General features: G+C 41.1%; 1 protein-coding gene across 8 annotated transcripts in view; it reads right to left on the bottom strand.

The window, feature by feature from the left end:
- The window catches only part of LOC129812749 (sodium-dependent lysophosphatidylcholine symporter 1-B-like), a 35,035-nt gene that overhangs the window by 5,695 nt on the left and 12,305 nt on the right, over positions 1–17,035 (bottom strand). For 5 of the 8 annotated variants that reach the window (XR_008753068.1, XR_008753064.1, XR_008753066.1 and 2 more), the window contains 10 exons: positions 13,918–14,041; positions 13,525–13,603; positions 13,253–13,422; positions 13,061–13,151; positions 12,664–12,782; positions 10,850–10,933; positions 9,100–9,183; positions 8,892–9,004; positions 8,601–8,744; positions 8,063–8,239 (listed from right to left, as the gene is read on the bottom strand). Coding sequence is in view for 2 of the 8 variants with exons in the window: in XM_055864585.1 (XP_055720560.1) it covers positions 7,715–7,760; positions 8,063–8,239; positions 8,601–8,744; positions 8,892–9,004; positions 9,100–9,183; positions 10,850–10,933; positions 12,664–12,782; positions 13,061–13,151; positions 13,253–13,422; positions 13,525–13,603; positions 13,918–14,041 (1,231 nt within the window). In the remaining 6 variants the exon portion in view is untranslated. Of the gene's footprint in view, positions 1–389; positions 7,761–8,062; positions 8,240–8,600; positions 8,745–8,891; positions 9,005–9,099; positions 9,184–10,849; positions 10,934–12,663; positions 12,783–13,060; positions 13,152–13,252; positions 13,423–13,524; positions 13,604–13,917; positions 14,042–17,035 lie in introns of those variants that run through there. The other 3 variants (XM_055864586.1, XM_055864585.1, XR_008753067.1) reach the window with 3 other exon arrangements.

The raw sequence follows: 17,035 nt of genomic DNA on the forward strand, positions 1-17,035 counted from the left end.
ATTGGACCTTTTTTTCCATTTTCACCTAAAATGACATACATAAATCTAACTACCTGTAGCTCAGGACCTGAAGCAAAGATATGCATCTTCGTGATACCATTTGAAAGGAAACACTTTGAAGATTGTGGAAATGTGAAGTTAATGTAGGAGAATAACACATTAGATCTGGTAAAAGATAAGACAAAGAAAAAAACTAGTTTTTAAATTTATTTTTGTTCAATCAACTTTGAAATGCAATAGAAAGGCCAAAATGAATTATTCCAGCTTAGGCGCAATTTAGATTTTGCCCACTAAATGGTAGCAGTGCATGTGCAAAGTTTTAGACTGTCGTAAAAGTATTGGTTATCTTCATGAACCCTGGCTAACAAGTTGAATCAGCAATACAAAAATTGGCTTAATTATTTATTTACTAAATAATCACACATAATTACATATACACAGGATGGATAATACATACATTACTAATCATGTCATAAAAGTAAAAGTCCCTAGAGGACGAAACCGATATGACAGCTGGTTACACAAAGAAAGGGGGTTGGGTTTGAAAGAAAGAGCAGGAAGACTGAGGGACAAGTGGAATTAGGTCTCTATCGGACCTTGAGAAGCTATGCTAACGTAAATACAGAATGTTATGCATTCTAGTAACCGCCCATTCCGAAAAGGAAAATGCAAGATATATATTTACACTGAGCTGCGCTTCGATAGATGGGTCGAAGATGGAAGATTGATTTGCCCAGCAGAGATTGCCCTTGTCCTTTGTAGAATATTTCTGGTCGTAGTGTTGTAGAGAGGATACGTTGAAGTACCCTGTCGTTCTCATAGGAGATTGTCTGTCCTTTCCTAGGCCACATACATTTACAGCTGCAGCTGATAACTAGACTTCTAGGATGTATCACTTCTTCTTTAGTGAATAAGAGTTCAAAGTTCATACCATTTTGCCATAATCAGTTAGCGCTGAATTCTGGCTGGTCTAGTAGAAATTCATCCTTCATCCTTGATCGTCACCTCCACGTTGAAATGAGCCCTTTAAAACGTATATGGACACCAGTCCTCACGTCGTCGTGAACTAAGATTGCCTTCCGTCAACGGGCTTTTGTATTGGGGGAGAGAAGGGCGTTTTTCATAGTTCTCAACCAATGTCAGTTCACTTGGGCGTGGCCACTGAGTGAGCATAGTTCACTTATGAAAACAATTCTCTCATTTAGAAGCTAAAATTACATTTAATCTTTTTACAAATAGTTTATTTAAACATTTAAATTGCACAACAATTCCATGTGAATCTGATAACTAGAATATGTAGACTTTCCAAATTACAATTTATGTCGTCCTATCTTCAGATATAATGACCCATACACCAACTGATCTGACATCATATTCTTTAAGTACCAACGGACACTTTCAACTGGTTGGATTACAGAAATATTGTACATTTCCCCAACCTTTTGATGTTAGCATACTCTCTCTATGTTAACAAAGGGCTTTAAAAGAGTCCATTCTGTAGGGTGGAGAGAAAAATGGGAAAGGTATTGATGGGGGACATAAACCTCATACAACAGGTCAACGTCATGACACTACCATGTTGTTGTCATGTGTTGCTACCATGCTATGTTGTTGTCTTAGGTCTCTCTTGATGTAGTGTTGTGGTGTCTCTCTTGTCTGATGTGTGTTTTGTCCTATATTTTTTTTCCAGTTTTAATCACAGCCCCGCAGGAGGCCTTTTGCCTTTTGGTAGGCCGTCATTGTAAATAAGAATTTATTCTTAACTGATTTGCCTAGTTAAAAAGGTTAAAAATAAGAATAAATAACACAGTGAATTTTCCGAGATCCATAATTCGTACAGGGCTTAACGTCAATGTTCTAACTCAACTGTTAAAGGCTTAATAATGACAAATAACATTGTCATAAATGTCATTCTTAATGTAAGGAAAGGTAGTGTTTCATGTCAAACGATCTGTGAAGACACCAAGCATTAACTCATGAATTATGGACAACTCATGAAGTTGTAAAACATGTTTTGATTCAACTCATCATGTAATCAATGTAGGATACCTATTTTGCCTGTGTTCATGTGTTTAAAATTGCTTTGGCTGAGACGGTAGGCTACCCGCAGTGGTGTAGGCCTACACTAGGCCTACGCAAGTAGTAAACGCTTAAGTAAATGCATTGAAAGTATATGGAGCATTCATTTTTTTCACCGCCACCGGCAGAGTTTACCCACTTATTATTATTTATTTTTTTACACATCACTGGCTACCGGTAGGCCTATTTGAAGTTCATCTTAATACACATTGTAGCATAGTTTATTAAGTTGACGTGTATGTTTGTGTGCCTATCCCGTTTTTCCCTGCACAGTTTCAGACCCATTTTAGGTGTCCCGATTTTTCAGGCTACAATTTTTAAAAACATTTGTCAGCAAGACGCATCAGTTAATTACACTTAATTACACTTTTTTTCACATCAGTTAATTACACAGTTAGTTACACTTTTTTGGTGTTTATAACAGATGTCTATTTCCAATAATCAAATGGTGCCAGTTTGGATGCTGGATTTATTAAAGAGTGGATTAACTTTTTGAAGTGATTTGTTTTGACAATCAAAATAAAATATCATGATTGGTTGTGTTCATGCGACATTAAATGGTAATACATTTTTACAGTTTAAATTAAGTATTTATTAGGGCCATAAAAAAATGTGCATGCGCAAACATGTAGGCCTACACCAAAACAGCACCATTTTTACTTGAGAGAGGAGCACATTGGATAAGTCCCTTAAAAACTTCTTATGGCTGCAAGGGGCAGTATTGAGTAGCCAGTTAAATCGTGCCCATTTCAAACGGCCTCGTACTCAATTCTTGCTCGTACAATATGCATATTATTATTACTATTGGATAGAAAACACTCTCTAGTTTCTAAAACCGTTTGAATTATTTCTCTGAGTGAAACAGAACTCATTCTGCAGCACATTTCCTGACCAGGAAGTGGAATGTCAGAAATCGATGCTTTGTTCAACTTCATGCCTATACATGGGCAATGAACGTAAGAGTCTACGTACACTTCATACACCTTCCCCTGGTTGTCAATAGACGGTGAGAGAAGAAATTTCGTGTCTATCTTGGTCTGAGGTGGAATTAAAGCTCTTTGTATGACGTGACCATCCATTTCCTGTTTCTGGAGCGCGCGAAAGAGGACATGGATTTGCCTTCTGTTTAGCTGTCGTTATGGACGACTAACATCTCCGGTTTAGATTTTATTTGATACATGTGACCATATCATCGTAAGGTATGTTTTTTCAATATAGTTTAATCAGATTATTGAAATTTTTTCGTGAGTTTTGCCGTGTTCCGTTCTCTGACTTTGTTGACGTTGGAGAGATCCGTGCCACTTGGCAAGTGCCCATGCTAAATCAAGAGGGTAATTTGTCGTTCCAGATCCAAACAACGACTGTTCTGGACAAAGGACACCTTGTCCAACATTCTGACGGAACATCACCAAAAGTAAGAAACATTTTATGATGCTATTTCTAATATCTGTCGTGCATGTGAACTGGTCGTCGGCGCCCAAGTGTTTCTGGCTATTGTGGCTACGCTAATATAACGCTATATTGTGTTTTCGCTGTAAAACACTTGATAAATCGGAAATATTGTCTGGAATCACAAGATGCCTGTCTTTCAATTGCTGTACACTATGTCTTTTTCAGAAATGTTTTATGATGAGTATTTAGTTATTTGGCGTTGGTGTCTGTAATTTTTCTGTCTGCTTTCGGTGCAATTTCTGACTCTAGCTGCAATGTAAACTATGATTTATACCTGAAATATGCACATTTTTCTAACAAAACATATGCTATACAATAAATATGTTATCAGACTGTCATCTGATGAAGTTGTTTCTTGGTTAGTGGCTATTTATATCTTTATTTGGTCGAATTTGTGATAGCTACTGATGGAGTAAAAAACTGATGGAGTAAGAAAAGTGGTGTCTTTTGCTAACATGGTTAGCTAATAGATTTACATATTGTGTCTTCCCTGTAAAACATTTTAAAAATCGGACATGTTGGCTTGATTCACAAGATGTGTACCTTTAATATGCTGTGTTGGACTTGTTAATGTGTGAAAATTAAATATAAAAAAAAACATCTTTTGAATTTCGCGCCCTGCACTTGAGCTGGATGTTGTCATAAGTGTACCGACGTCGGGCTGCAGCCAAAACAGGTTAAAGTAAGGGTTCAAAGTTCATACCATTTTGCCATAATCAGTTCGCGCTGAATTCTGGCTGGTCTAATGGTCTAGTAGGCCCTTAATAAAGTGTACTTAATGTTACCACATTGTAGACTACTTACTAGCCAAAGAAAATTCGCCTGGCTACCCAAACTCCTTGCTGCGGCCAAACAACAAGCCACGCCCACGGACGTTAGCTTCTTCTCCGCAATGAGACTTGATCCGAGTAGACTACCTCCCAGACGATTTCTGAAACTCAGTCTAACCGTTCTGATTGAACTCAGAAACTGATGGGTTGGATCAGAACACACTTGGGCAAAGCGGCGTTTTGAAAATGTGTCATTGGCTTTGATACTCCGATTGGTTTGAAATGATCCATTCGCTAATGACTGTTTGAACAACACCTTTAATTTTTACATAACCACAAACGTTTTTACAAGACCAGATGAAACATGGGGAGGGGTAACGCTGACAGCGTGGCCACTGCCCTTGAAGCAATTAGTGACGTATTTCAAGACACACCTCGCCACACCCACCAAACGCCGAGTACAAAACACCTAGGAACTCGGGAATCTCCGACTTCCGAGAGTTCAAAACTACTGGGAACTCTGAAAAAAACGAGCTCCGACTGGAAAAAAAGAGACTTCAACGATCATCCAACTCGGAATTCCGGGGCTCTTTCTAGAGCTCTGCCTTTTCGACCTGGAGATCACCGACGTCATTATTTGACCTTGTATTTTTATTTTGAATGTGGCATAACTACCTCAAAGTCTGTTCAAGAACGTACAAGAATATTTTGGGGAAACGTGTCGTTCTGTACAAACCGTTCCGCAACGTAACAAACGTTAAGGCGAACTGAATGCGCCTTCATCATGAAGTAAACTATGCAGCGAACATAGAGCAGCGGAATAATTTAGTCAGGAAAAAATAAAATAGACACGGTTTAGGATTTGTCAAAGTTAAATATTACAGTACTTGAGACATTCAAAAGTAAAAATCGTTTTTAGAGTTCTGAGTTTTGATACGTCATATAAACAGTGTTGTGGAGTAGTACGCTACATGCAATTTAACTAGAAATGTAACTACATTTTGCAGTAGCTTGGTAGTAGTTGAACTAACTTTGATCTTGGTAGTGTTTTCAGTAGTTTATTACTTTTTGCCATTTATCCAACTACCGGAACTACAAACAACTTTTTTTTTTAAGTATTTGTTAAGTAGGCAATCATTTCCATTCTTTTTCTGAATCAGACCTACTGGATTCTCACTTGAAGCATAGTTTGTATATTTAATAGGCGAAATGATTATGTTATGACATTGTTAACATCTGACTACAGAGTGATCTATATTTCAGATTAATATCCCAACACTGCTGATAAATAGAAAACTTGGCTTGGGTCTGCTCAAAGATTTATACAAGAATAAATACAATCAAAAGGATTGTTTGTCACATTACACACAACATTCACAAGATCAGGACAGCCTCAACTGACAATACTTCTAAATAGGTAAACAAGTTAGGACTTTCTAAATACAAAATCAGCCCATTACCTTCTAATAAAAGTCACATAATTCTGATTATCATACAACACACATGCATGTTGTATACACACACACACCCAAATAAACTTGTCTATACAAAAATGCACACATCCATATTCACAGACAAGTGTATACAGATTATGAAATGTGCCAAATTAGTAATGCATGTGCTTTCTTTAACTAATTTCAATAAATGGTTAGTGAAAATGCTGTGCTATTAGGCTCTAAATCTCTCCATACAGTTGAAGGCATCAAACATTTCAAGTTAGAAGTGAGGTCGTTAACTCAAACTCGTTAGAAAGCGTTCCCACTCTCCAAGAAAGGTTCTACCTTTTAAAGGTTGACTTTGGGAGAAAAATTGTATATGAATGCACCATGATACCATGTCAATTAATGTTTTAAAACAAAAATGTTTTAAGATATTTGGCTACAGAGATGCCATTTCTTACCCATCGCTGACTGGGGAAAAAAATATCGATTTGAGTGGTCATCCAACTCAGAATTTCAACTCGGGCCTCTTTCTAAAGCTCCAACCTGAAGATCACTGACTTCATGATTTGACCTTGTATTTTTCCAAGTTCCCAGTCTAGCTCAAGTGGCTAGCTTAGCTGACAAACTATACTGAACAAAAATATGAATGCAACATGCAAAATTGTTACTGAGTTACAGTTCATATAAGGAAATAAGTCAACTGTTGTAAATTAATTTGGCCCTAATCTATGGATTTCACATGACTGGGCAGGACATGGGAGCCAGACCCAGCCAATCAGAAGAAGAAAATAATCCCCACTAAAGGGCTTTATTACAGACAGAAATACACCTCAGTTTCATCAGCTGCCCAGGTGGCTGGTCTCAGACGATCCCGCAGGTGAAGAAGCCGGATGTTGAGATCCTGGGATGGGGTCTGCGGGTGTGAGGCCGGTTGGATGTATTGCCAAATTCTCTAATAACATTGGAGGCGGCATATAGTAGAGAAAATAACAGTAAATACTCTGGCAACAGCTCTGTTGGACATTCCTGCAGTCAATATGCCAATGGCAAAGTTGGACTGTTCTGCTCAGTCAACCTTTTTTAAAGGGAATTCTTGGCACCGTGTGAGAGAAACAACTTTGACCAAATAGAATTTAGTTAAACTGTTATACAGAAAATCTCATTGCAATTACAAGGTTTCCAAAGTACAAGATGTGTTGTTAAGGCAGTAATAATGTGGAATTCAGCTAGCCTAGATACAGTAAGTCTGAAATCCAGACATCATTGGCAATGTTAATGAGTTCATTAAGGTTAGAGTTTCTTTTTCAAGGTTCCTTTTCCCCACAAGACACCAATATAATTCCAGTGAATGGATGAGATTGTCTGAAATGGAACAGTTTTTATGTGCTCTCCACATCCCTAAAGAAAGGTATTACTTGAGATAAGTGACAATTATTTTCATTAAAACGTAACCATATAAACAGTCTAGATAGAACAAGTTACTGGTATGCCCTAAAATTAGGACTGAAATCTTCCCTCTATGAGGACCATCCTATCTGGATGGAAAGTATTCTTTTTTTCCTCTACTGAGAAAGGCTTCCCACCCTTTGACCTAGTACTTGGTTCAGGTAGACAAACATCATTCAAATTATAGATTTGAAGGGTCAATGCCCCCCCGCCCCCCAAAAAATCCCAAACCAATGTTTGTTATGCAAACAGACACAAAAACCAATACCACAAATACATAGTACAGTAGGCAATAGACAGGGCACAGAGAGAGCGATGACTCAGAATGTCCAATAGGGGTCTTTAAGCCTGTTGAATCCTTTGGAGACTAGGGCCATTCGTGTAGAATCAGGTAGGAAGCAACCACAATGTGGTCTGGTTTTTCTACTGTTAGTTCCAATTACACCCAAAACACTCCAGCCTGCCAGTGCAAACACGCGGGACAGTTGTGGCCTTTCGGCTGGACCCCCTCCTCTCCCAGGGCTCCTACACAACGCTCCCAAGCTCTGTATCGGAATCCTGATTGCTGTCCCTGTTTCAGAATAGGAACACAGCCAAGAGTTAAACAAAGGACTTGGCTTGTTCAAGATGGTTCTTATTCATGGCAGAGAGGCTAATGCATAAAGCGTGTCCTTTGCATTTAGCTGAGGTATAGAGAAAGATGCCAGAAAGGAACTAAGTTCAGTGTCCCCCTGCAAGATCATTTAGTTCGCCAGTGCATTTAATTTAGGAAAAAAATTGCTTGGGTCGTGCATGAACACTGTTCTATGACAATGAATGTCTGGCTTAGATACCACCAATCAGCCCTAATCGTGGGTGTTTGGCCCGACTCACCGCATCTCCTGCAGTAGTTTCCTGTTGCCTTGCCTCCTCTCCTCGTCGATGGGGTAGGTCTTGAAAATCAACAGCCCTAGGAATATCAGAACAACAGGAGCAGCTGAGACCAGCACCTTCAGGGTTAAATTCACTGCATCAGGTTGCGAGCAGCTTCTTGTCACATAGCCGGCAAAGCTGAACAAAATTTACAGGGAGAGAGAAGAAAAGAAAGCGGACATAAGGTACAGTTGGGCTTGATTATGAATGTGAGGATTATGTTATGGTTCACCACACGAGTGGCCCGGTGGCCCAAGGAAAATGCAGCTATTCTACAGTAGAAATTAGGAAGTAAAAAAAAAAAAAAAATTATATATATATATATATATATATATATATATATATATATATATATATATATATATATATATATATATATATATATATATATGATTCACTAAGCTGTTAGGAGTCCTACAAAATAGAGTTAATTTCAAACTAAGCTCAGCATGCTCAGTTTATCATGTACAATACAAGCAAGAGAGCGAAACCCACTTACTCGAGACTGAGAGTGGAGATGCCGAGGGAGATTCCTGAGGCAAACTTGGTGAAGAAGACATAGAAGGAGTAGAAAATGGCCTCGTGGCCACTAGAGTCTGGATTCTTCACTTTGAAATCATCCACCACATCTGGGAGCATTGACCTGAGAAACAGAGAAAGACGTGAATGAATACAAAAAAGGCAAGACCGACCATAGACTGGACATGCGTAAAGAGACACTGGAGATATGACAGAGATCTATAGGTTGCTGTGGGTATACAGAGGTACATTCAGACAGTAGGCTACTTACCAGGGTAGGAGGAAAGCTGCAGCCACACTGACTCCTGCTGCCACAGAGACCACATAGGCCACAATCAGACTACTCTCTATGCAGACGATCAGGATCATGAAGGGCACTGCCCACTGCGGAGAGAGACATGAATAAAACAAGCCATAAGAGAGCACCCCATACACACAAACCAGCTTAGAGATGAAGCGTCACAACACACACTGCTTACCGTGATGCCAATGTAGACTGCAGTCTTTTTCCCAAATCTGGTCAGGAACCATTGCCAGAATGGAATGGACAAAGTCCCAGAGAGCTAAAAATGAAACACCAAAGAAGAGCATTAAGATATTTAACGTTTTGAACCATTTCCATAAAAATACTCATCTAAGCACTGAGGGCAATGTGGGAACAGAAAAGGTCAGACTGACCAATAGGCTAAAACATAAAGTGAGAAGGACACAATATGAAAGGGCTCTTTATTTAAACCTGCAGGGGGTCTATGACCCTTGACCTCTTATAGAGGTATGGTCAACCCATGTGTCAAATGACCACACAAGGTTTAGCTAGCGGCTGAGCACTCAGCAGTATTAGAAATATCTAACACTATGCTGACCAAAACCAGCCTTCCATGTATGGCAGTTGGAGGAGTTGACTAAATCACAAACAGATCTGGTGACCGGGCTACTAAGGACCTTTCTAAACTCCCACATTTCCTGCTCCAGTGGCCAGGGCGGTGCAGGGCAGGTCTACATCCTACTCAGGCAGAGGGAAAGGTAAATTGGAAGGAAATGCCAAAGCATGTTCGTTCCCATGGCAGTGCTGACAGATTGCCTGAGCAGCAAAGTCCCCTCTGTGCTCCTTTCTCACCCCTGCTCTCTCTAATAGAGTGTGAGAGGGTGACAGGTTCCCAGGGACCACAACCATCTCACCCCCAAAAAATGTGCCCTTTCCATTCGGACCTGTCGTGGTAATTTCCTGTATTACTAAATGAGGAGAGTTCACAAACAAGTCAGTTATATTTTAAAGTCCATCTTTAATTATATGAGCTTCACCATAGCCCTTTGACTCTGATCAATTCAGTGTCTATAAATGAATTCTGAGAGTGCTTACAAAACAATTCTTAGCATCTTTTATAGCCAAGATACACCCCTCTCAACGTACATAACGAACCACAGATCTTAGGAACTTCACAAAGGGCCTTTTACTTGAAAGAGGAGTATCCCATAGCCAGATAGCATAAGCTATAAATTATCGTTCAGTTTGGTCTCTTAGACAAGTTTATACTTCTCGTTCTTGGTACTTCCTAGTACCAAAACATTACCTCATCCAATGGCATGTCAATTGTCAATTCTAGATACTTCCATCTCAAATACACCCCCTCTTCTCCCCACTCCTGGAGAAGCTCACTAAGGGGAGTGAACCTCTAGGTCATATACTATTAAAGATAAGTTCAACATCAGAGGGGTAATACAATGTTTCCAGACACTGCCATACTACTCCACCCAATGGGAAAATGAGGGAGTGACTGGAGTACAGACATAGTGGAGCCCTTCACATGGTTTCACAGATATATTAACATATGCAAGACAATGTTCAAACCTGACTTCTCCCTTTCTGATATTCTGCATATTACCAGACATGTAAAAGACAAGCCTGACCTCTCCCTTCTCTGGGCCCCAAGTGACTTTTCCCTAGAGAGAAAGGAAAATGCAACTTCCAACAGTATAGTCCAAAAGAAGACATTCTAATGACAAGTATAAAATAAAACATCTTATTTATCTATGTTACCTAACTAATTCAGCTATGACAGACAAACAGTCACGGAAACACATACGTTACACCACCCCACAAGGCAACCTTTCAGTCAGCACAGAATGTACAGGTCTTAATTAAAGTACAGAATATACATTAATATAATTAATGTACATTCACTGATGCCTTTGTGTTACGCCTCTAGTGGGAGGGATCCCTAGACTCACCATAATGACCAGGAGAAAGTTCTGGAAGTCATTTTTGAAGCCCATGGTGTAGCTGATGAACAGGGCAAAGTTCCCCTCCAGGAGCTGCAAGGAGAGCAATGACATGCACATCAACCACTGAACATACAGGAAGTCATATACTGTTGATGTCGGAAGTTTACATACACTTAGGCTGGAGTCATTAACACTCGTTTTTCAACCACTCCACAAAATTTCTTGTTAACAAACCATAGTTTTGGCAAGTCGGTTAGGACATCTACTTTGACAAGTAACTTTTCCAACAATTGTTTACAGACAGAATATTTCACTTATATTCCACTGTATCACAATTCCAGTGGGTCAGAAGTTTCCATACACTAAGTTGACTGTGCCTTTAAACAGCTTGAAAAATTCCTGAAAATGATGTCATGGCTTTAGACGCTTCCGATAGGCTAATTGACATTATTTGAGTCAATTAGAGGTGTACCTGTGGATGTATTTCAAGGCCTACCTTCACTCAGTGCCTCTTTGCTTGACATCATAGGAAAATCAAATCAGCCAAGACCTCAGAAAGAAAATGGTAGACCTCCAGAAGTCTGGTTCATCCTTGGGAGCAATTTCCAAAAGCCTGAAGGTACGCCGTTCATATGTACAAACAATAGTACGCAAGTATAAACACCATGGGACCACGCAGCCGTCATACCACTCAGGAGAGATGAACGTACTTTGGTGCAAAAAGTGCAAATCAATCCCAGAACAACAGCAAAGGACCTTGTGGAGATGCTGGAGGAAACAGGTACAAAAGTATCTATATCCACAGTAAAACAAGTCCTATATCGACATAAGCTGAAAAGCCGCTCAGCAAGAAGCCACTGCTCCAAAATCGGCATAAAAAAGCCAGACTACGGTTTGCAACTGCACATGGGGACAAAGATCCTACTTTAGAGAAATGTCCTCTGGTCTGATGAAACAAAAATGGCCATAAAGACCATTGTTATGTTTGGAGGAAAAAGGGGGAGGCTTGCAAGCCCAAAGAACACCATCCCAACCGTGAAGCACGGGGGTGGCAGCATCATGTTGTGGCGGTGCTTTGCTGCAGGAGGGACTGGTGCACTTCAAAATAGATGGCATCATGAGGCAGGAAAATTAGGTGGATATATTAAAACAACATCTCAAGACATCAGTCAGGAAGTTAAAGCTTGGTCGCAAATGGGTCTTCCAAGTGGACAATGACCCCAAGCATACTTCCAAAGTTGTGGCAAAATGGCTTAAGGACAACAAAGTCAAGGTATTGGAGTGGCCATCACAAAACCCTGACCTCAATTCCATATAAAATTTGTGGGCAGTACTGAGAAAGCGTGTGCGAGCAAGGAAACCTACAAACCTGGCTCAGTTACACCAGCTCTGTCAGGAGTAATTGGCCAAAATTCACCCAACTTATTGTGGGAAGCTTGTGGAAGGCTACCCGAAACATTTGACCCAAGTGTAACAATTTAAAGCAATGCTACCAAATACTAATTGAGTGTATGTAAACTTCTGATCCATTGGGAATGTGATGAAAGAAATAAAAGCTTAAATAAATTACTCTATTATTCTGACATTTCACATTTTTTAAATAAAGTGGAGATCCTAACTGACCTAAGACAGGGAATTTTTACTCAGATTTAATGTCAGGAATTGTGAAAAACTGAGTTTAAATGTATTTGGCTAAGGTGCATGTAAACTTCTGACTTCAACTGTACATAGAGCAAACCAAACACCACGGGTACACAGCCTATAGCTTGTCATAAATCATTTTTGGTGCAACTGTATCCCATTCTAGTAGTATGAGTCACCATGAAGGCCAGCGACGTGAAGAGAAATCCCATAACCAGTTTGACATACGGCCCATATCCCATCACCATCCTCATGCCCTCAAAGAACGACATGGGCTCTGTCTTCAGACGCCCACACTCTATGACCAAAACAAAGATGGTGATTAAAACTGATTAGATGCACTGTGCCAAACATCAGCTGAATACTTATCCGATGTGCTTATCCCTCGTCTATGACATTTACTGACTGCCAAAATGTGGCCCTCTCCTAGTTACTTGTAACATTTTAGGGTTGAGAGGAAAAGGAAAGGATTTGAGGATAACATACAAAGCTGTTGTACTCTAAATATGAGAATTTTATTTACATTAATTACATCAAATATACTTATGTAAACAATTTCCATTAATCAATTCCCACCTTCCTGCTCTCTGACGCCCAGGAACAGGACTGCAGCACAGAGAACGTACATGACACAGATGACTGCTGAGGCGATGAGGTAGGCTCGTTTCTGTTAGAGGGACAGGAGGAGCAGGGTTAGGGTCAAATTACACTTCTAACATTGCCATTACAATGTTACACAACATGTCATCCCTGGGGTCCCCCTCTCACCGTGTCATCCAGGGATATGTGGGAGATGTTGACGTCTGACCCCAGCAGTGTGGTGTTACTGTTGTCAAGGACATCCAGGTCACCCGGGAGACAGGGTGCGATCGCCCCACCCACAATCTGCCCCTGGATCGCTGTGCCAACCACTGTGCCCAGCACCTCCACCGTCATACCTGGACAAGAGAGAAGGGATGAAGAGAGCGAGTAGAATGAAGACATCATATTACAATCACATGAGATGCTACATAACTGCAAAGATGTACAGGATGACTTACGGTAGGCCGTGGCAGAGTCTCTCTCTTTCTGGTCCGTGCTGATGAACATGGTGAGCGCTGAGTATGGCACATGGAAGCACTGCACACAAAAACAATCAATTCCTGGCACAAAATAACTATGTAGAAGTATTGTTGCCTATTACTTTTTCCCTACCCTGATTGGAGTAAACTATTACAAAAAAGGGATTAGAAATGACAAAATTATATTTCTACAACCCACATAATTAAAGCAGATCTACCCCCCCCCCACACACACACACAAATATATTGTTTAATTACAACCATATCACAGTTCAATGGGGGTTGAGGAGCAATGTATTGTAACATGTGCCCCTTCTTATTAATAACACATTTGTTCACTAACAATAGTGTGTGTGTACAGGGGAGACTGACCGTCTGCAGAGACTGGAATAGGCAGTAGAAGATCAGATACCACAGGACCTTCCACTGCTCCACTTGAGGGACATACCAGATCAGGAAGTACGCGAGTACTGCAAAGGGAGTGGAGATGAGGATCCTGTGAGGAAAACAGAGGAGCATTTTAATGTTTTGGTATCTAAGTAGGTCTATTTCATCTGTGACTGGAGAAAATATGATATACTATTTAAAAAAAGAAAGGAGTTTACAGTATTGAAGCAGTAAATATTTGTTCTCTCAATTATGATTTCCATGAGTCCCTGCCAGGCTAAGTGTGGCACCTAGTAGTGATGGCAGTAGTGCTACCAAATTTTGGCCACTAACTTGTCATCGGCATAGGGTTGAGATATATAAACACTGAACAAAAATATTAGAAACAACAATTTCACTGAGTTACAGCTCATAAGGAAATCAGTCAATTGAAATAAATTCCTTAGGCCCCAATCTAGGGCTTTCACATGACTGGGCAGGGGTGCAGCCATGAGTGGTCCTTGGGAGGCATTTTTATTTAACAATGCAAGTTGTGATAGAGCCCGGGATTGAACCAGGGTCTGTAGTGACACCTCTAGCACTGAGATGCAGTGCCTTAGAACACTTGATATGCAACACCTGTCAGGTGGATGGATTATCTTGGCAAAGGAGAAATGCTCATTAACAGGGATGTAAACACATTTCTGCACACATTTGTAGAGAAAAGCTTTTTGTGCAATTTTCTATTTTTATTTCAGCTCATAAAACAAACAATTTACATGTTACTTTATATACTGAAAAAATATATGAATGTATCTAACTTTATTGAAACTAGGCAAGTCAGTTAAGAACAAATACTTATTTACAATGGCCTACACCGGCCAAACCCGGACAACGTTGGGCCAATTGTGCGCCGCCCTTTGGGACTCCCAATAACAGCCAGTTGTGATACAACCTGGATTTGAATCATGGTGTCTGTAGTGATGCAGTGAGTTACACTGCTGCGCCACTCAGGAGCCCTTGAACCCTGTCGTTCTCTAATTTACTTACATTCCCCTTTTTATTCTTTCTTTGCATTGAGATCTATAACCCTTAATCCCCTGTTTGGGGCTGTGTATGGAGAAGGTGCTCAGAATGGGCTCAATGTGGCCCTTCTCTCTGCACCATGCCTGCCGACGGGGAGACTGTGGTGGGCTGTCCTTATGGTGGCGCCATACTGACTCGCCTCACCCCACAGGCACAATACACCTGACCAGCAAACCAATCCACTCCAGCTAGAAAAGCAGAACATCCATAGAGAACAAAGGATCCACTATTGCAGTGGTCTTCCAACACGTAGACCAGTAGCTCAACAATCAATTCTGAAAGTACATGCATTCTATCTCAAACATAAAAGCTCACAGCTACCATCCAATCAAAGCAACATTGACATTATCCCACCCCTGGTTAGCCACTATTGGCTTAAAAAAGCCAAATGTAACAATATCTGCCAGTTCATTTCCAGCAATATTGCCCTTCTGTCTGTTTGGTGCGTACAGTTGTCCATCAGTCAGTATGTAGCCAATTAGCGATGTTAATGATACCCAGCATCTTGTGGGTAGACGGTCTTTCCCCAAAAACCTTCTCAATTAAATGTAAACTGCAAAGTTGGCTTCCCTGACAGAACTATATCATGATTAATTAGGTCATTGTTTTGCAAACTCTGCCATGACGTGTACTGCAGCAGTAGGCCTTATTGCTAAACCGACACATTACTCACTCGTTTTGATCACGCAGACTGGGATATGTTCAGAGTAGCTTCAGAAAATAATATTGACACGGTGAATGAGTTGATTAGGCAGTGCATAGGAGATGTTGCACCCACCGTGACTACTTAAACCTACCCCAAACAGAAACCGTGTATAGATGGGAGCATTTGCACAAAACTGAAGGCGCGAACCACCGCATTTAACCAGGGCAAGAAGACTGGGAATATGGAATAATACAAACAGTGTAGTTATTCCCGCCGCAAGCAATCAGGCTAAACGTCGGTATAAGGACAAAGTTGAGTCCCGGTTCAACGGCTCAGACACGAGACGTATGTGGCATGGTCTACAGACAATCACGGATTACAAAAGGAAAGCCAGCCACGTCGCAGACACCGACATCTTGCTTCCGGACAAGCTGAACACCTTCACTTGCTTTGAGGATAACACAGCGCCACCGACGCAGCCCGCTATCAAGGACTGTGGGCTCTACTTCGCCGTGGCGGCCGTGAGTAAGACATTTAAGCGTGTTAACCCTCGCAAGGCTGCCGGCCCAGATGATATCTCTAGCCGTGTCCTCACAGCATGCGCAGACCAGCTGGATGGCGTTTACAGCTATATTCAATCTCTCCCTATCCCAGTCTGTTGTCCCGACATACTTCAAGATGGCCACTATTGTCCCTGTACCTAAGAAAGCAAAGGTAATTGAACTAAATTACGATCGCCCCGTAGCACTCAGCTCTGTCCTCATGAAGTGCTTTGAGAGACTAGTCAAGGATCATATCACCTCCACCTTACCTGCCACCCACTTCAATTTGCTTACCACAGAGAATGCAATCGCCACCACACTGCCCTGTCCCATTCTATGTAAGAATGCTGTTCATTAACTATAGCTCAGCATTCAACACCATAGTACAAGCTCATCTTCACCCGCGAGGCCCTGGGTCTGAACCCCACCCTGTGCAACTGGGTCCTTGTCTTCCTGACGGGTCACCTTAAGGTGGTGAAGGTAGGAAACACCTCTTCGCTGATCCTCAACACTGGGCCCCCACAAGGGTGCGTGCTCAGCCCCCTCCTGTCCTCCGTTCACCCATGACTGTGTGGCCAAGCACGCCTCCAACTCAATCATCAAGTTTGCAGACAACAGTAGTAGGCTTGATTACCAACAATGATGAGACTTCAGGGAGGTGGTGAGGGCTCTGGGGGTGTGGTGCCAGGAAAATAACCTCTCACTCAACGTCAACAAAACTAAGCAGATGATCATGGACTACAGAAAACAGCAGAGGGAGCACCCCCTTATCCACGTCGATGGTACCGCAGTGGAGAAGGTGGAAAGCTTCAAGTTCCTCGGCGTACATGTCACTGACAAACTGAAATGG

Source organism: Salvelinus fontinalis, chromosome 16, assembly GCF_029448725.1.
Source record: "Salvelinus fontinalis isolate EN_2023a chromosome 16, ASM2944872v1, whole genome shotgun sequence".
Classification (NCBI taxonomy): Eukaryota; Metazoa; Chordata; class Actinopteri; order Salmoniformes; family Salmonidae; genus Salvelinus; species Salvelinus fontinalis.